The sequence below is a fragment of the Canis lupus genome, chromosome 6, assembly GCF_048164855.1.
Source record: "Canis lupus baileyi chromosome 6, mCanLup2.hap1, whole genome shotgun sequence".
Lineage (NCBI taxonomy): Eukaryota > Metazoa > Chordata > Mammalia > Carnivora > Canidae > Canis > Canis lupus.
This window is the reverse complement of record NC_132843.1, coordinates 36069411-36089182: the sequence shown is the minus strand read 5'-3', so window position 1 is coordinate 36089182 and position 19772 is coordinate 36069411. Positions and strand designations below refer to the sequence as shown.

The 19772-nt window shown below is 43.3% G+C and overlaps 1 protein-coding gene and 1 long non-coding RNA gene across 8 annotated transcripts in view; one reads left to right on the top strand and one right to left on the bottom strand.

Annotated features, from left to right (window-relative positions):
* Positions 1 to 19772, bottom strand: part of LOC140635210 (urea transporter 1) — a 49265-nt gene that overhangs the window by 10206 nt on the left and 19287 nt on the right. Inside the window, exons 1-8 of one of the 7 annotated variants that reach the window (XM_072829443.1) lie at positions 19106 to 19254; positions 18416 to 18480; positions 16188 to 16319; positions 14418 to 14534; positions 7022 to 7172; positions 5923 to 6112; positions 3348 to 3476; positions 1393 to 1585 (exon numbers count right to left, since the gene is read on the bottom strand). In XM_072829443.1, coding sequence (XP_072685544.1) covers positions 1393 to 1585; positions 3348 to 3476; positions 5923 to 6112; positions 7022 to 7172; positions 14418 to 14534; positions 16188 to 16301 — 894 coding nt within the window. In that variant the 5' untranslated portion in view covers positions 16302 to 16319; positions 18416 to 18480; positions 19106 to 19254. The other 6 variants (XM_072829447.1, XM_072829446.1, XM_072829444.1 and 3 more) reach the window with 6 other exon arrangements.
* Positions 2203 to 6209, top strand: LOC140635214 (uncharacterized). The gene is made up of 2 exons (XR_012032582.1): positions 2203 to 2405; positions 5888 to 6209. It is a non-coding gene; the product is annotated as an uncharacterized lncRNA (long non-coding RNA).

The following is a 19772-nucleotide window of genomic DNA, read 5'->3' as shown; positions in this document are numbered from 1 at the left end:
TTAATTTTATCTCATTATAATAATTTCACATTGAAATTAAATAAGCTCTGTGGGTCTAATAGCTACTATATTGGACAGGGCAGTTTTAGATAGATCAATTAGCATTATTTATGATATTATTTTTCATGGGTAGTTTGAACAAACATTTGACTTTCTTTCTGAGTTATTTCCAAATGCTCCCATTTATTTTCTTGGCAAGAAGGTAAAGAAAAGCCTGCCTGAGCCCCTCACATGTTTTGATGGCTCAGCAGACAGGACAGCAAAAAGGGGTTTCATGAGCTAGTAGTGCAGAAAACCAGTCTTTTGCACATCAAAAAAGGTGGGTTTTGTTTGTTTTCCTCTGCCTTTAAGTGTTCTCTTGTTTTAAACAGTTATTTAATAACTCTTCAACAACTCTTCAACAGAGTTATTAAATAAACACCCCAGGAAGAGCGGGGCCTGGGTCAACCAGGTCTTTAAAATGGCACTCTCTCTGTGCACATCGGAAAGGAGTTGGATACAATACATGCTGTGGTAGTGGTTCTCAAATTCTGGCCCCCATTACCATTATTTGGGGAGCTTGTTAACATAGGTTCTTAGGTGCCCCCCTCAGAGATTGTGATACAGAGAGTCTGAGATGAAGCCTGTATCGTATTTAAAAACAACGATTCTGATGGCTACCAATGCTTGAGCACCATGAATCACTGTACATACTCTATGAGATCTACCAAGAGAAAAAGCAGAATAGAGAGGTTCTATCATGAGATCTAACAGTAACCAGCCAGTTCTTTTGATCGGAGGAGGCAGGTCATGGAGGCCTTAACTCCACACTAGAGGCCCTTCCTCAAGGGCTGGGCCCCATCACATCCACCCAAGGAAGGGACAATTTTGAAACAGCCTTTGATTTCCAGTGGAGCTATACTCTAGACCGAATTTTAGGAAAAGAAGGGGGAAAGTTAGCTTTGAGCAGTCATTAAAAACAAACAAACAAACAAAAACCAAAAAACAACCCTTACAACAAAGGAAAAAAAAAGACAAAATAACAAACTCTTAAATACAGAAAACAAACTGGTGGCCACCAGAGGGAGCTGAATGGGGAAATAGGGGAAGTAGGTGAAGGGGATTGAGGGTACGTGTATCTTGATGAGCAATGGGTAGAAGTGTTGAATCATTACATTGCACACCTGAAACTAATGTAACACTGTAGGTTAACTAATTTTCAATAATAATAATAATAAACAAAGCCTTAGAACCCACAGCCTTAGAGTAGAATGGGTGAGAGGGCAAGAGGGAGGCAGTAAAGCCATCCTAGAGCTGAGTCTCCATAAGGCTCTGATGCCCAAGAACAATTAACCAAGGGGACACTGGGTGTCTTCGAGTCAGGGAGGAATGTGAGAGGACAGGGTACCTTACCTGCAGGGCACTGAGGTCAGGCCAGGTGACATTGGGAACCGCGGTCACGGGTTTGAACAATTTGCTTGGGAAGAACAGGTTGTAATGTCCCGTCGCCGAGAGGTACATTGACAATGCCATGTTGAAGGGCAGAGTGAAGACGGGGAGGTCCCATTTGCAGAACAAGGAGTTCAAGGCGCTTGAGAAAATTGGGCTAATGACAACGACCACAGAACAGAATGGAAGAACATGCACGTGACAAGTCAGTTGACAAACTGAATCTCTACACCCTGGGGGGGCTTTCTTTCATGGGCACAATACTAACGTGCTGTTTCAGCAAACTTTTTATGGGAGGACAAGAAAAAGAGAACCCCAAACTGAAACAAAAAAAAAAACAAACACAACGTGGAATAAATCCTGTCAGAGAAGAATTTTTCCATAAAGTCAAAAATCAACTCGTAGCTCATCTGGCTTTCGAAAAATTACACTCTGGGATCGCTCACAGTGACTTAGGAAATCTAGGTTTTAGAAATATTTTTCTAGTATTTTAGACGTAAAGTAAAATACTCTGCACCCAGTGGGAGCCCCCTTTCCCCATGTAACCTACTTGATCATGTGCCCGGTCCTCCCCACCAGGGGCAGCCACCGTCTTGAATTTCTGTATCATCTTCATGCGCCTTTAGCATATTGTTTTTGAAAAAGAGAAACAGTTGTCCAAGGGAGGATGTAAGGTGGTGTGGGCGGGAGGAAAAATATCTTAAACTCAGGGCGGGGCGGGGGTGGGGGTGGGGGTGGGAGGAACAGCTTTAAGTCCAGAGCCGTTGGTGAACTGTGTGACCTTTGGCAAGGAGCTACTCTTCCATTTCCTTGTCTGTAGCCTGGGGGACTGGATTAGATTAGATGGTCTCGGGACCCCTTTTGTACTCTCACTTGTTGGCCCATCATGAAGGTCAGAGCCCCAGATTATGGGAGGGGGTGTGGTGAGCACCTGGAGGTGATCCACCTCCTGTCCTTGAGGTTGTTCTTCAGAACTGGTAAGAAATTACTTCCTGGGCAGCTTGGCTCTCCCAGCAGGCTCTCTCCCACACTGCTGTGGGTGCAGCCAGGGCAGGTGGCCCTGCAGACACTGTGCAGAGTGGGCTACCCTTCTCATCTGGGTGGATATTCGTGATTTATATTCTAAATGTGCCATCGTAAGAAGGAAATGTGTGCTTCCAAAAAACAAACAAGCAAAAAGAACCTTTAGCTAGTTTGAAGGATTTAGGGTTAAAAAAAAAAGGAACCGAATTCAGTGAAGAAATTTTTTTGAAGGTAGCAGGGGCAGGTGGGTAAGGAGAGTTCATAGAGGCACACAGGTGGTTCTCAAAGTGTAGTCCCTGGATGAGCCGTATCACCTGAGAACTAGTTAGAGATGCAAATTCTTAGGCTTCACCCAGAGGGACGGAATCAGAAGCCCTGGGGCGGGGAGCAGAGGTCGTGTTTACCCAAGCCCTGCTGGGGATTCGTTAGTGTGCAGGTTTGAGGACCATGGATGACTCTCAAATTTAGTTGTCCTTTAGAAACCCCCAGGAGCCTTAAAACTCCCAGTGCCCAGGTAACACCCCAGACCAATTACATCAGAATCTGAGAGGAAGGGGGGACGAGGTGTGTGTCAAGGGTCACATGCATCAGTGTGTTTGGATGCTTCCTGTTTCTAACAGATGTAACCCGAATCTAAGTTAAAAAAAATTTTTTTTTCTAAACGTTGCTATACACAGATACCATAAAATTTACCATTTTAACCAACCTAAGGCCTGCAGTTCACTCACATTCAGTTCATTCACATTATTGTATAACCACCACTGCTGTCCATTTGTGGAACATTTTTCATTTTGCAAAACTGAAACTCTGTACCCATTAAACAGTAACTCCCCATTCCCTCCCCCTACTATGAATTTTTTTTCTTAGAGGTATTTTGAGAACCAGGCACAACTTACCAAGTCATGGACATGGCAGACACAGGTAATAACAGCCACCAGAAATAATTGCCCTTGTCTGAAAAGACAGCCATGAGTATTCCCAGCAGGGTGGCATTATAGCCGTGGAGTCCTGCGGCGATGGCTGACCTGTGGGCAGAGAGGCACAGGGGGGACGCATTCTGGGTGGGCGGGGGCCGGACTTGCCCAGAAATGGTGCTTGCAATTTTCAGATCATGGTCACATTAGAAAATGAGGTTATACTTAGAAATTTATTTCCAAGTCTATAAAAGCCAAACACTAATAAAGTCATGGAAAAATGAAATATAGTAGATAAAGGTAAAATACAAATGTGCTTCTAGAACAACTCCCTACAGAGGTGTCACAGTGAGACAGGATTCTAGCATCCAGGTGCAGAAAGGGAAATGAGCAAGGCGGCCTGTTCTGCTTTCTTTAGCCTTTCCTTCAGGAAGTTGTTACCTCTGTGTCTTAAGGGCCTTTGATCCGAATAGAGCTCTTAGAGGAAACTGGGTTCTAAGTCTGACATTCTTGGTGAGAGGTGTAAGATTGTTGAATTGCAAACTCCTTTTGTAGTGTTTGTGACCTTAAAAAAACGACTCTTCCAACTGAGGATCCACTTTCATCTTCCTGCACTTCCACTTTGTGCTCTCCAAATACACGTTTCCAAGTTATTGCAAAGGAAAACAAGTACTTTTACTGGGCAGAGTTATTCCACTTATGTGCATATCTAGCACCGAATTCATTCTTGGGTTCCTTTTCGCTTCTCAGCATTTAACCTCACTTCTGAAGGTGGTCCTGTTAGTAAATTTCTACTCCCGGCCAAAATGGTTCCCAGTTTGTAACTGGGAACTAGGAGCCCCAAGTGAGAAATGAAACAACTTCTGCAGAATAAGCCCCAAGGCTGACAAGCCGGGCTCCCCGAGGCCCTATTAGTTGGCAACATCTCCACCAGGAAGGGCTGGAGTTTCAAAGATGAAGTCAGCGAGGCCACGAGGTGCGAAGCTGGGTGAGGTCAGGTGCAGGGTCTGCGGGGGGGGGGGGGGGGGGGGTGTGACAGAGCCAGGGGCCAGGCTATAGAGGGGGTGCAGGTGGCGTGAGAGCTTCAGTTGGGGCACGAGGCACCAGCCCAACAGGAAGAAGGTGCCACTCATTCATCTGGGTGAGAGCATTAGCAGTGGGGCTCTCTGTCCAGTGTCCTTTGTCTCCCTTAAGGAATCTTTTGGGACATGTAGGAAGTGATGGAATGTTTACTGGTTTAACCCTGTAAGTGATACTCTCTTCTAGAATTTGGGAATACACAGCAGACAGCTAGGCAAAGACTCGCTTTCTCAACAAGGGACTTGCAGATTTTAAGGCAGACTGCCTGTGCTTTCATGGCAATGTCTGCAAGTTGTGGAGCACTATGGCTTAAAAACAACAGAAAGAGATATATTCACTTACAACAGGATTGCTATTTTAATGCAGGCCTTTAGGCCTGAGGAAGGTAAAAGAGACTTGAAAGCCAACACATGTAAATATGGCTTGCCTTCTAAATAATACCTGATAGGGAGAGTGGGTCATTTTTTGCTGGAACAAAATAATGAAAGGATATTTGACATGGCATGATGCAGGACCACATCTCCAAACTGGGTGGGCTGTTTCCTGACGTGTACCGGAATTGGATTTAACCTAATCTACGGACAACACATCAGGCTCCTTGGACCTGATGGGAAAGCGGAACGTTCTCGGAGCTCTAAATGCCACAGGAGCTGAGTTGTGTAATGACCACCCACTGGTGCTCATGCGTTGATTCTGGACACCTCGAAGACCAGCAGCCTCCCTGATTAAACCAGAAAGTCAGGAGCTGTCTAACCCTGTGGTGGGAGTCAGCGTTTTACTTCTTCAACAACAGATCAATTTATAAAGTAGTGGTCTTTTTCATCCAGCACATAGTTCAGAAGACACGCTAATGCTTCTTAAATCATAACTGGGAATTTGATTATTCACTTTTCCAGAAACTGAGCTAACATTTGCACCATCTATAAAGAATGGTTCACTAAACTGAGCATGGAAACAAAATAGGATGGGATTGGTGAGATTTTTTGTACACCACCAAGACTTTTCAAGTTCTCATGCACATGGGGCTCCTGGGCGGCTCAGTTGGTTAAGCATCTGCCTTTGGCTCTGGGTCCTGGGATTCAGTCTCGAGTTGGGCAACCTGCTCAGTGGGGAGTCTCCTTCTCCCTCTGCCTCCTCCCCCTGCTTGTGCTCTCTTTCTCTCTCAGATAAATAAATAAAATCTAAAAAAATAAAAAAATAAAAAGGACTCCTATGCATTCTTGCCCAAACAAACAAAATGCTGACGATAAATAATTGAGTAATCATTGCAGAAGAATGATCTAGGGAATGGTTAAAGAGAAACAATAAGGAATGTAAGTAATGCCTTGACCTCTGACTGAACACAAATACCAGGTCCTGTGGAATAAAGGGTAAGTTTTTCTGGGAAGGGTGGGGCTTTATCACCGATGCCCAAAGTCACTGACTGGTTCCTGTGTTCTCAGAAGCAGGAAGAGCAGGCTTGGATGGATGCACCTACCTGTCCTGGGCAAGCAACAGCGCCGTCAGGGTGGACACCACCGTTCCCACACAGCCATTAAGAGCCCACCAGGGATTCTGGACCAGCAGTCCCACCAGAATCAGGATTCCACTGATGGGGTTGCTGACGAACACCACTTGGGATATGCCCCGAAGAACCCAGTCAACGAACTGGAGCACCTGTGGTTTGTCTGGAAGAGATGAGATGGGCAGAGCTAAGGATGTGACAAGGCAAGGTGCTCCTTTCCGTGCCTGGTGCCCACCCTGAATAAAATCATCAAAATCCTCTCTGCTAAGGGTGGAACTAATTTTTGATATTCTTGGAAGCTTTTTCCCGCTGAGCCATTTCCCCCTTAATGGTACCCAGATCCCTGAAAGCCTCCAGTTTCTTCATTCTCAGCCCACCCTGCTCTTACCAGAATCTCCACTGCAGAAAGCACTGAATGTACTTATTTACCATGCTCAGAGGTACAGACTCTAAAGCTAAAGAAGTAAATTACCAACAGTAAAACTTCAGCTTTTAAGGGCTGAAACTATGGGATGGAGCCAGGTGTCTTCCTCTAAATAGGAGTAGGGCCCTGGCCCTAAGCACTATCTCCATAAAAAAAAATATTTGAAGAGGCTTGCATGCTAAATGATACAAAGTTAGGGGTGCCGGCTGGCTCAGAGAAGCACATGACGCTTGATCTCGGGATTGTAAATTCAAGCCCCATGTCGTGTATTGAGATTACTTAAAAATAAAATCTTGGGGCACCTGAGTGGTTTAGTCAGTTAAGCATCTGACTCTTCCCTTTGGCTCAGGTTCTATTCTGAGTCGTGGGTTTGAGCCCCGCATCAGGCTTCGTGCTCAGCAGGGAGTCTGCTTTGAGAGTCTCTCTCTTTCTTCAGCCTTCTCCCTCCCACTCATGTGCTCGCTCCTTCTCTCAAATAAATAAATCTTAAGGAAAAAAAGAGTAAAATCTTAAAAAAAAAAAAGAAGATAAAAAGTTAAAAACTGGAGAGGGGGAGAGGGGGAGATAGAAGGCAGGAGACTATAATGAAAGAATCATTTCCCCCAAATCTACTTCTCCCATCTCTCCAAAGGATGGAAGCATAAATACCTTTGAGCCAGCTGGCAAATTCTCTCATATCACCGGTGATGTAGCCAAGTGCCTTGGGGAGGTACCTTCTTCTTGGTAAAATCTGATTTTCACCCTGGTCCATTTTAACCATAGTGGGACTGTCCTCCATGGTTATCTCTTCCTCTGGCTCCTTGAGGAAAGGACAGAGCTCATAAACATCCTAATGCAGAACACTTGAGACTGGCCAGCACTGGGCCTGGTTGCAGTAGCCACAGAGGATGAGTTTAAAAGCACTTCATTTGTATCATGACATTCTAGGGGACTAAGAAAGCACCCGGCTCCCCTTGCAACGTTGCCGTGGAGATTATTACCCAAATCCAAATCCCATACTACTTTTTTCATTACCGTCTTTATTGCTACCATGAGAAGGTTCTGGCCTTGGGTTTCCCGTTTCTAGTCCAACAGATCTTCACTGAGCACCTACAACCTGCACTCAGAGAGCTCAGTCTGGCGGAAAAGACTGAAAAATACTTAATTTTAACATACTGAGTCAAATAATAATACAGGAAGAGAGCTAAGACCAAGTACTTAAGCTTCATGCTGTCAGCTGAAGGAGCCCAGTGTCAGGTTACAAAATGGTGCTCATGAATGCAGACCAAGCAGCTCCTTCCCAGCGTGAGCAGCCTTTTCTTAAAGTTAAGTTTTTAATTTGAATTTGAATATAATTAACATACAGTGTTATATTAGTTTCAGGTGTACGATATGACAATTCAACAATTTTAGACATTGCTCAGTGCTCACCATGGTAAGTGGACTCTTAATCCCCTCTACCCATTTCACCCATCCTCCCACCCACCTCCTCTATGGCAACCCTCACCTTGTGCTCTGCAGTTAGTCTGCTTTTGGATTGTGTCTTTTTCTTTCCTCTGTTTGTTTTGTTTCTTAAATTCCATATATGAGTGAAACCATATGGTATTTGTCTTTCTCTGACTTATTTCACTTAGCATTACCCTCTCTAGCTCTATCTTGTTGCAAATGGCAAGATTTCATTCCTTTTTATGGCTGAGTAATATTCCATTGTATATACCCTTCATCTTCTTTATCCATTCATCTATTGATGGACACTTGGGCTGCTTCCATAATTCACTCTTGTAAATAACGCTGCAATAAACATAGGGGTTCATATGTCCTTTCAGATTAGTGTTTTTGTATTCTTTGGGTAAATACCAAGTAGTGCAATTACTGGATCATAGGGTAGCTCTATTTTTAAATTTGTTGAGGAACCTCCATACTATTTTCCACAATGGCTGCACCAATTTGCATTCCCACCAACAGTGCATGGGGGTTCCTTTTCCCCAACATCCTCACCAACACTTATTTTTTTTTTTTTTTCATTGTGGCCTTTCTGACAGGTGTGAGGTGATACCTCATTGCGGTTTTGATTTGCATTTCCCTGATGATGAGTGATGTTCAGCATCTTTTCATGTGTCTGCTGGCCATCTGGATGTCTTCTTGGGAGAGATGTCTGTTCGTGTCTTCTCTCCATATTGTTAAAACGTATTATTTATTTTGGGAGGGGGTGTTGAATTATATAAATTCCTTATCCATCTTGGATACTGACCTTTTATCAGACATGTCATTTGCAAATATCTTCTCCTGTTCCGTCTGTTGTCTTTTAGTTTTGTTGCTTGTTTCTTTGCTGGGCAGAAGCTTTTTTATTTTGATGTAGTCTCAATAGTTGATTTTTACTTTTATTTCCCTGGCCTCAGGAAATATCTAAAAACGTCAATGTCAGAGAAATTCCTGCCTGTGCTCTCTTCTAGGAATTTTTTAAAAATATTTCTTTATTTATTTATTCATGATAGACATAGAGAAAGAGAGAGGCAGAGACACAGGCAGAGGGAGAAGCAGGCTCCACGCTGGGAGCCCGACTTGGGACTTGATCCCGGGACTCCAGGATCGCGCCCTGGGCCAAAGGCAGGCACTAAACCGTTGAGCCACCCAGGGATCCCCTCTTCTAGGAATTTTATGGTTTCAGGTCTCATATTCAGGTCTTTAATCCATTTTGAGTTTACTTTTGTTTATGGTGTAAGCAAGTGGTTCACTTTCATTCTTTTGCAGGTGGCTGACCAGTTTTCCCAACACCCTTTGTTGAAGAGATTATCTTTTCCCCGGGACATCTTCTTGCCTCTTTTGTTGAAGATTAACTGACCATATCATTGTGGGTTTGTTTCTAGGCTTTCTATCCTGTTCCATTAATTTATGTGTCTGTTTTTGTGTCAGTATCATATTGTTTTGATTACTGCAGCTTTGTAGTATAACTTGAAATCTGGAGTTGTGATACCTCTGGCTTTGTTTTTCTTTTTCAAGATTGGTTTGCTATTCTAGGTCTTTAGTAGTTCCATACAAATTTCAATATTATTTGTTCCAGTTCTATGAAGAATGCTTTTGGTATTTTGATGCTGATTACATTAAATGTCTATATTGCTTTGGGTGGTATAAACATTTTAACAATATTTGTACTTCCAATCCATGGGCATGGAATATCTTTCCATGTGTTTGTATCATCTTCAATTTCTTCCATCAATGTTTCATAGTTTTCAGAGTCTAAGTCTTTCACCTCCTTGGTTAAGCTTATTTTTTGTTATTTTATTATTTTTGGTGCAATTGTAAATGGGTTTGCTTTCTTAATTTCTCTTTCACTTGCTTCATTATTAGCGTATAGAAATGCAACAGATTTCTGTACATTGATTTTATATCCTGGGATCTTATTAAATTCATTTATCTTCTAGCAGGTTTTTGGTGGAGTCCTCAAGGTTTTCTATATATAGTATCATATTACCTGCAAATAGTGAAAGTTTTACTTCTTCCTTACCAATTTGGATGCATTTTACTTCTTTTTGTGGTCTGTTGTGACTAGGAATTCCACTACTACGTTGAATGAAAGTGGTGAGAGTAAACATCCTGGTCTTGTTTCTGATCTTAGGGGGAAAGCTCTTAATTTTTCACTGAGAATGATGTAAGCTGTGGGTTTTTCATACATGGCCTTTATTATGTTGAGTTATGTTCTTCCTTAATCTATTTTCTTAAGAGTTTTTATCATGAATGGATGTTGTCCTTTGTCAAACACTTTTTCTGCATCTATTAAAATGATCATATATTTTTAATCCTTTCTCTTGCTGATGTGATGTATCATGTTAATCAATTTTTGAATATTGAAACATACTTGCATCCCAGGAATAAATCCCACTTGATTGTGGTGAATGTTTTTTTTTTTTTTTTAAATGTATTGTTGGATTTGGTTTGCTAATATTTTGTTGAGGACTTTTGCATCTATGTTCATCAGAGATATTGGTCTGTAGTTCTCTTTTTTGTAGTGTCTTTATCTGGTTTGGGTATCGGGGTAATGTGGGATTTACTCTTTGATTTCTTGGTCTTGTTTAATAGTATGTTATTTAATCTCTATGTATCTGTGCTCTCTCAAGATTTTTTCTTGTGATTGATTTCTAGCTTCATAGTGTTGTGGTCAGAAAAAATGCATGGTATGTCTTCAATCTTTTTGAGATTGAATCTTGTTGAGACTTGTTTTGTGGCATAATGGGTGATCTATTCTGGAGAATGTTCCATGTGTACTTTAAAAGAATGTGTATTCTGCTGTTTTAGGATGGAATGTTCTGACTATATCTGTTAAAATCCATCTTGTCCAATGTGTCATTCAATGCCACTGTTTCCTTATTGATTTTCTGTTTGGATGATCTGTCCATTCATAGTAAGTGGGTTAGGTATTTGGGTGCTCCTATGTTGGATGCATAAATATTAACAATTGTTATATCTTCTTGTTGGATTGTTCCCTTTATTATTATATAGTATTCTTCTTTGTCTCTTGTTATCATCTTTGTTTTAAAGTTTATTTTATCTGATATAAGTATTACTACCTTAGCTTTCTTTTCACATCCATTTGCATGACAAATACTTCTCCATCCCTTCACTTTCAATCTGTCCAGGTGTTTCTGAGGTAAGTCCTTTATAGGCAGCATATAGATGGGTCTTTTTTTTTTTTTTAATCCATTCTGCCACCCTATGTCTTTTGATTGAACAGTCCATTTACATTTAAAGTCATTATTGATAAATATGTATTTATTGTCATTTTGTTCCTTGTTTTATTGTTGCTTTTGTAGTTCTCCTCTGTTCCTTTCTTTTCGTCCTCTCTTCTCTCATGATTAGTTGGCTTTCCTTAGTGAAATTTTTAGGATTTCTTTCTCCTTAATTTTTGCATATCTATTACCGGGTTTAGACTTGTGGTAACCACTCAGTTTGTATACAACATCTTCTGCATATAGCAGTCTGTATTAAGTTGACAGTTACTTAAGTTTGAATGTGTTCTTTACTCCACTAGCTCCCATATTTTAGGTATATGGTGTCATACTTTACATCCTTTTATTCTGTGAATCCTTGGACTGATTTTTACAGATATACTTATTTTTACTGCTTTTGTGCTATTTTTCTTAATTCCTACTTATCGTCTTCCCTTTTCACTCACAAAGGCTCCTTTAATATTTTTTGTAGGGCTGGTGTAGTGGTCATGAATCTCTTTAACTTTTGTTTGTCTGGGAAGCTCTTTATCTCTCCTTCTATTCTGAATGATAGCCTTGGTGGATAGAAGGTTGCAGATTTTTCCCCCTTTCAATACGTTGAATACACCATGCCACTCTCTTCTGGCCTGCAAAGTTTTTGTTGAAAAATCAGCTGTAGCCTTATGAGATTTCCCTTGTATGTAAGTGTTTTCTTTTCTCTTGCTGCTTTTAAAATTCTCTCATTATCACAACTTTTTGCCATTTTAACTACTATGTGTTTTGGTAGGAACCTCCTTGGTTTTTTTTTTGTTGGGGGCTCTCTGTGCCTTCTAGATCTGGATTTCTGTTTCCTTCTCAAGATTTGGGAATTTTTCAGCTATTATTTCTTCAAACAAATTTTTGGCCCTCCTTTCTTTCTATTCTACCTCTGGATCCTGATAATATGGATGTTATTATGCTTCATGTTGTTGCTGAGTTCCCTAAATCTATTCTCATTTTGTGTATTTTTCCCCCTTTTACCTGCTTAGCTTGACTGATTTCCTTTACTCTGTCCTCTGGGTCACAGATTCATTCTTCTGCTTCTTCTAGTCTGTGTATTCCATTTGGTCTATTTTTAATTTCGTTTCTTGTGTTCTCATATCTGATTGGTTCTTTTTTTATCATTAAGGGTCTCAGTGACCCATTCTTTCCTCGAGTCCAGTGAGTTATCTTTATGATCATTTCTTTAAATTTACTATCAGGCACATTATTTATCTCCATTTCACTTAGATCTCTTGCTGTGATTTTGTCCAGTTCTTTCATTTGGGACATTTTCCTCTGTCTCCTTATTTTGTCTAAGTCTCTGTATCTGTTTCTCTCTGTTAGGAAAGTCGGCTATGTCTCCTGCACTGGAAAGTCATGGGCTTAGGAAGAAGAGGTTCTTTGGTGCCTTGCAGTCCCCTGTTCACCAGAACCTGGTGCTCCAGGGGTGTCTTCTATGTGTGTTGCGTACATTCAGCTGTGTGACTGAGCTGCTTTTTCCTACAGTCCAGTCGTCTACAGTGGTTTTCTTTCTTGTGGGCAGGATTTGGTCTCAGTATTAATAGTGGGCCAGTCTGTGGATGCCTCGGATTTGAGTCAAGTCAGGCCAGGTGTTTGCCAGAGCTGCAGTAGCAGTGAGCTGCAGGCTTCTCTCCCTGTGTTGTCTCCTGAGAAGCTGGGTTGGGGGGCAGGGCCCACAGTCAGACACAGTGTCTTCCCTCAGCCCACGGCCAGGCTGCAGCCTGACTGGCGCCTGTAGTCATCTTCCCCTCTCCCTGGGGCAGGGGTCACTCTGGAGTGGTGCTGGTCCCTGGTGGGGCTGCCTGTACTTGGCCAGGCCTGCAGCCCTGCCCTGCATGGGCTCCAGCCAAAAGCCCCCCGTGCCCCCCCCCCCCCCACAGCCCTGGGGCTGAGGCAGATCTGTCTGGGGGAGGAAGGAGCAGTATTCACAAGTTCTTAGTGTGTCAGCGACAGGTTGGTTCCTGAAGGTGGCTGTGCATTTATGCTGGGGGCCATGGGAGGGAACCGGTGCTTGCCAGCTTCCTTCTTCTTGGAGGAGGCCCCCAGTGATCTCTGTCCCCCCAGGACATGCTCTGAGATGAATGAATAACCCTCCCTCCTGTGTGCCCCAGGCATTTTTCAAACTGCTGCTTTTCTGCTGTGTCTCCTCTGGGATGTCCTGCCCTCTCTTGAAGCAAGCCTGGGGCCTCAGGCTCTCTCCCGCTTTGCTCTAGAGCCAAGCCCTGACTTTTAAAATTTCAGGGTTTAAGTCCCCCTGGTTGTGAGAAGTCATCAAGTTCAGCCCCTTTGGTTTTCAAAGCCAAGTGTTACGGGGATTCGGGGATTCGTCCTCCCTGTGTGGGTTCCCTGGTGCGGGATCTGCTCCTCTCTGCTCTCCATGCAGGCAGCTCTCTCCTGAGGCGGACTGACCTGGGGGGCCGTGTGGCTCCTGACCACATCCTTGCCCTTTATACCCTCTTCAATGTGCCCTCTTCTCTCCATTTAGTTGTGGAGATTGTTCCGCCCGTCTCCGGATCATTTTCTGGGTTATTTAGACTGATGTGTGTGTTACCTAGTTGTATCCATGGGACGAGGTGAGCTCGGGGTCCTCCTACTGTGCCCTCATGTCCATAAGTCCCGAGCAGCCTTTTTAAATTAAGCTTCTATTTTACAAAAAAGCTCTTGTTTTTAAAGGCTTGACAAAGCAGAATTATTTACAAAATAGTCCGTATGTTGACAGAGCCTAAGTAAAGCCCCTTGTAGACACTCTCCAAGTCAAAGAGGGCTTGACTATGTCCCCACCTTGGGCCACTGCCTCAGGTATTCTTTATTTTTGCTATTTGTTATTTAAATATTTTTAAAAACAGTCAAGAATGATATTGCACAAAATATAGAAATTGGAAAAGGTAAAAGTGAACCAAGTTATTGAAAACCAAAAGTTGTCATCTAAGATTGTACGATATAAGAATAGCCAAGGCATGAGTATGGTAAGCATGCCTCAGGAAAATATTAATATAACCGTGACTTGCATTCATGACAAGACTCTTCACTTCTCATGATAACTGTGATAAGAAAGCACCAACATCACCAGAGTGATAGCCTCTAGACAAAAATGAAGTTTTCACAGGGCCGATGGCAGATACAAAAGAAGAGTATCAACAACGTAACCCCAGAGGAAGGCAAAGGGAGGAAGATAATGGCAAACCACCTTGCACGTGCAAGAAACACCAAGAGCACAGCCAAGTGAGCGTGGAGTAGGGAGACATCCAAACTATCAGATCCCAGAAGGCACCAGTGGAAAGTTGAAACCACAGGCATATAAGACATGACCGAGGTAATACCCCAAATCTATGCAGATAAACCAGCTCATCTTCTCCCTGTGGCCAGGCTGTGAATAAGGGGTTCTCACGGCTAGGTTTGGCCTCATCCTTGTTGCATTTATCATAGCCAACAAACACCTATTAAGAGATAATAAAGTTATGCCTTTAAAAAAATTTTAGTTTTCGCAATCCTGACTCTAGTTTGGGCTTCCATTAATCCCAGGACAAAAAAATCAATGTGGGTAACTGATTATTTCCTGAGTAGCCCGGACACTTCAGTTGCATTATTTTACCACCTAAGTGTCCCGCTTTTAAACAATGGCCAACCATTAATCATTACACAAAGCAGAAGCTATTTATGCAACGAATTCTAGATCAAGCTCACTTCATCTTGGCAAAATAGTGTTAGACACCTGCACTTGTGAGATTTCCAATGAACATTGGCATGAAGAAATTCTTAAATTGAGACCTGCTGGACATCAGGAACCTAGTCTATAGGGAGCTCAGCTGGCCCCATGGTGAAACATAGAAAATGATTAAAATGTTAAGCCAATTTGAGAAGTACCTTTCATTTTATAATCTAAGTGATAGCTATTATTTATTTTCATATATCTTCCTCTTTAAATCTCATAACTGACAACATTGCTCAGTAAGCTCCTTCCTCAGCTCCAGTGACCCATTTGCAAAGCCCCACCGATTTATCAGAGAGAGGCATCAAGTTTCACCCCAGGCAACGGTCAAGAAGCTCAGACACAATTGCTTTGAGTTTCTATAACTGAGTAGATCTGTTCCTACAGAGGCAGCATTGAGTGAAAACATTACAGTTTTTCCATCAACTCTAGAAACAATTAAATGTATAGTTTGGAGTGAACACACACATGTTCTCAAAGTTCATGGCATATATTTATTTTAGAGGGTTTTAAATACACCATCAGCTCAGAGATTTTGGAGATACAGATGACAAACCCGATACTGTAACTGGTCAGACATGATCAAGAACCTGCATGGCCTGAGCTCTTTGCCGAGCCACTCTAAGTTAAAGGACTGGGTTTTTTTTTTTTTTTTTTTTTTTCTGATTGCACAGCTCAGCATATACAAGGCTTATTGTGATTTGTCTCCCCAGTACCCACATGTTGGGATGGTTTATTGGGGTACCATGTCCTAGAGAGAGGGCTCCTCTCCCAAGTTAAGCAGACAGTAGCTGCTGTGGCATATCTACCCATGAACTCTTTATTCTGAACTCCTGAACCCTTCCCGAGCCCTTCAGATCCTGACGACTTGCCTCAGAACCCAGGCATGAGAACTGGTTCTGAGAAACCAGCAACTTCAAGGTTGTAGTTTGCCCTAGAATTTTATCGTGTCCAACTATTTGCAGTTCTTTGGAGAACTTTAAGAATTCTGATCAGGAAGGCGATGCAGCAGGAAACCTTTATTGATGCTCAGATTTCTCCAGTCTAAGAAGGCCATTAAATTTAACTAACAAGACAAGAAAATAAAAGGAAGAAGCTCTAAATAAGGAGAAGCAGGGTAAGATGAAAACTCCAGACTCCTTTTTCCTAGCTTTTGCACTGTTAGCCAAAGTCAGTAGTTCAACAGTCCCGCATCTCGCCCAAGTTGAGCGCCATGTGAGTTTGGAACAAAGACTCGTGTGCATCCCGCAAAACCCAAGCCGCACCACTCAGCAGAGCATGAGGACCCCACTTCCCTGGCTCCGTTCAGAAAAGACACACCAGAGCTTAGATCGCAGGAGCCCACGTTCCCGGAGACAGAGGCTGCACCCAGGGAGCCTACCTGTTCCGGGGGCCCAGGTGCCAGGGCCTCACCAGCCTTATCTCCAAAAGGGTCCTTCCAAAGAGGACCACGAGGGGTGTCCCCAGTGCTGCCAACCAAAGACTGTCCATTCATCCTTCCTTTCTCTCCATACTCGACAAAGGGCAAAAAGACATAAGTCAGCATGATAGACATGCAGAATGTGGGATGGAGGGAGTCAGGGGTCAGTGGGGTCCCGAGGCAGAGCCCTGACCCCAGATGGGGAGCTCCAAGGAGAAGGCAGGCTTCTCCATCAGCAAGGAGAGACAATGAGCCGACCACAGACAGGGAATGCTCATTTTATTTTGCTTAAATAAAAGGATAAAATGATAGTAAACCATCTGGCCCAGAGACCAACGCACAAATTTTGTTCTGCTGTGTCTCTCTACTGTTAGGGCTCCAACTTCGGGACCAAGACCAAAGCAACACTTTACCTCAGGCTTGTTCTTTACAGATGGGAGAAGACGGCATGGGGTGGGCTCTATTTTCTGAAATCAGATACAAGCCACACTCTCAATGCACAGCCAGAGCCCAGTGCGAGAGACCGCTAAAGGGCATTCTTTCTTGTATCGGAATAAGAATGGTTCAATATCGGAGGTCATCTTGTTAATAATAAACAATTCTTAGTAGAAGTCAACAAGTGTGGCAGCTTTTTGTAAGTTTTCTTAAAAAAAAACACAAAAAACAAAAAACAAAACAACCAAACAAACCAAAAAGAAACATCCATTGTATCCAAGGATATCATTGTTCCTTCAGAAGTTCCAGAAAAGGTGTGTGCGTGTGGGGTTTTTTTTTTGCGGGGGTCCCTCCTTTATTTAATTTTTACTTTCTTCTACTGGCTTGCTTTGAAAAATCCACAGTTGTGGAAAATACTATTGACATGTGTTAGAAAAAAATCGCATATGTGTTCATCCATAGTTAAACTATCTGGTTCCTTAAGTACCAACAGATGTGACTGTGGGTTGCATTATGTATTGTTTGTTTGATAAAGAACAGTATTAAGAAAAACCAGTGGTAGGACTCTCATCTTCTATGCAGTCTAAAAAAAAAAAAAAAAAAAGGAAAGAAAGAGACAAGAAGGGACTGTCACATTCTCTTGGTGAGAGAGTTTTTACCCCCTTGGCTCCTGCATGGCTCCTGCCTTCCTGGCCCCCACCCCCCTCCCCCCAAATCACACACATGTAGGAAGATAATATCCTTGAGCTCAATATCATTATTTTCTCAGAGCTCAGAGAGAAAAACTTGAGAGCTAGGCGAGGTTGTAAAGAGCACATAGTTCAAGGCTTCACTTTATAGAAGAGAAAACCGAAGCTCAGAGTGGGCAAGTCTCCTCTGCAGAGTCAGCTTTATGCACTAAGGGAAGCGGGGTGGTTGTCTCCTCCAAGGCAGGCACATTAATGCCACCTGAGATTCTGTTCAAGTAAACAGGGAAGGAGCAGCTCCTGAGAGATGGGATCTGCTGTGTGTGTCAGGGCTCAGTGACGTAGCAGACCTGCTGTCTTTATGGCCGACTTGAAGCAATCACCGAGGGCCCCTGGTCACCCCCACTTTCACTCTTGCTGGAAGCAGGAACTCTTCTGACAAATAGACATGTCCTTGTCCCTCAAAGGGAGCCTCATTCTTTTGTATCATCGACACACCCCTAACAAGCTTATATGTGCTGAAGTTAACATTCTAGGAATATTCTGGAAGCTGCACCTGGTGAACTTTCCAACGGGAGTCAGAAAGTACTTTTCATAACCCAAATCACTAGGAAAACCAAAGCAGTACTTATTCTAATACAAGGCAATCTCAGGATTTCAATTCTACCAACATTTCCTATTTGATTATATGAAATAAAACTCAGGATACATTAGAAATCTGTGCAATTGGAGAGACCTGAAAGTCTTCAACTTTCTGTGACTTGAATAACACTTTAAAAATTAATACATGGGACACCTGTGTGGCTCAGAGGTTGAGTGTCTGCCTCCAGCTCAGGTCCTGGGAGCAAGTCCCTCATCGGGCTTCCCATGGGGAGCCTGCTTCTCCCTCTGCCTGTGTCTCTGCCTCTCTCTCTGTCTCTGTGTCTCTCATGAATAAATACATAAAATCTTTAAAAAAATGAAAATTAATACAAAGTTTTGGATACAGATACAGAAGAAAACCTTTCAACATTCATGCTGTATCATAAAGAAAGAGAATTTAAGCATTGACATTTACTTGGTACTTACAATAATCTATTATTTTGAGTGCTTTTTGGTTTGAAGTGGTGGGAGTCGCTCAGTTTTCTTTAAAGCTGTAAGCAGAAACAGGACAATGCTGTCAGGTCTTCCTATCATCCGATGAAAACACTTCTGTCTTCAGAAGGCACCAGTCCTAGGAGCCTTGGGGTCTGAATTCCACCCCAGGTCCATGGCTGCAGTGTGGATGCCAGGCTGTCCCGATGGGAAGCACGCACACTCCCTGCACATGCAGGTGGGCAGAGCCATAGTTGGAGAGGGCCCTTCACTGTACCCCACTTTTTTTGGAGTCTCCAAACTGGACTCAAGTATTTCAAGAACACAGTTTGAAAACTCGTATACAGCATTGATGAACTCAGAGTCATCTGGCCCATAGAACGGACCCCCTGCCTGAACCCCTCTTGCACGCGGAGCCCCAGTCCTGCTGCCACCCTGCTTCGGAAATCAGGAGCCAAGGCTTTGCTTGCAGGCTTCCAGGAGGAAGCCTGCGGCTTTGGCGAACTGCCTTTTAGCCGACCAGCCCTCGGACTTTGCTGCCTCTACAAAGTTGCAACCATCCGAGGCACATTTCTCCATAAAAAAAAAGGGAAAAAAAGGATGAAAGAGCAACAATTGAGAGTAAGAAGACGAGCTGGCAACAAGGGACAGCTGGAAGTGAATAGAGACGAGGAGGGTACTCACTGCAGCCGGCTCGGCTCCGGGGCAGAAGGCGCTGGCTGATAAAGCCTCGGGGCTCTGTGAGGAGGGAGGCTGCTCCGAAGGAGATAGTGCTGGGAGGAGGCACCCAACAGTTTTATACTGGGAACCCCGCTCTGCACACCCGTGCACTCGGCTTTCTCCTCCCACTTCGGGTGCCAGGGCCAAAGCATTGTGAGGACCAGTCCCCTATCCCGCACCTGATGTCTCTCTGTCTGTCTCTTCCTCTCTGTCCCTCTGTCTCTCTGTCTCTGCCGATGGATGTTTCTCTCCCTCTCCTGCCGCCTCTTCCTCCCCTCAATGCTGTCCTTGATTTGATGCCAGCAGCGTTGCCATCTTTTGCAAGGTTCCAAGGTCTGTACCCCGGGACAGTCCTGCAAGTTCATCTTTTACTTCTCCTCGTTGTTCTAGCCCCTGCCTTCACCCAGAAATAATTTGGGGGGAATACTTGCAACTAAAAATGATCAACACAGCGCCACTTAAAACTAAAAAGCGAGTGTCAGGTTGCTACACCGTCGACTCCGAGAGCCCAGTGACTGCTCTCGGGGTGGAATTCTTTTTTCTTAGGCTCAATACAGCTTCTACACAGATGTAAGATTCCAGCGAGGTTCTGTGGGGTGTGGTGTGAGGGTGGGGAGGACAGGGGGTGTGC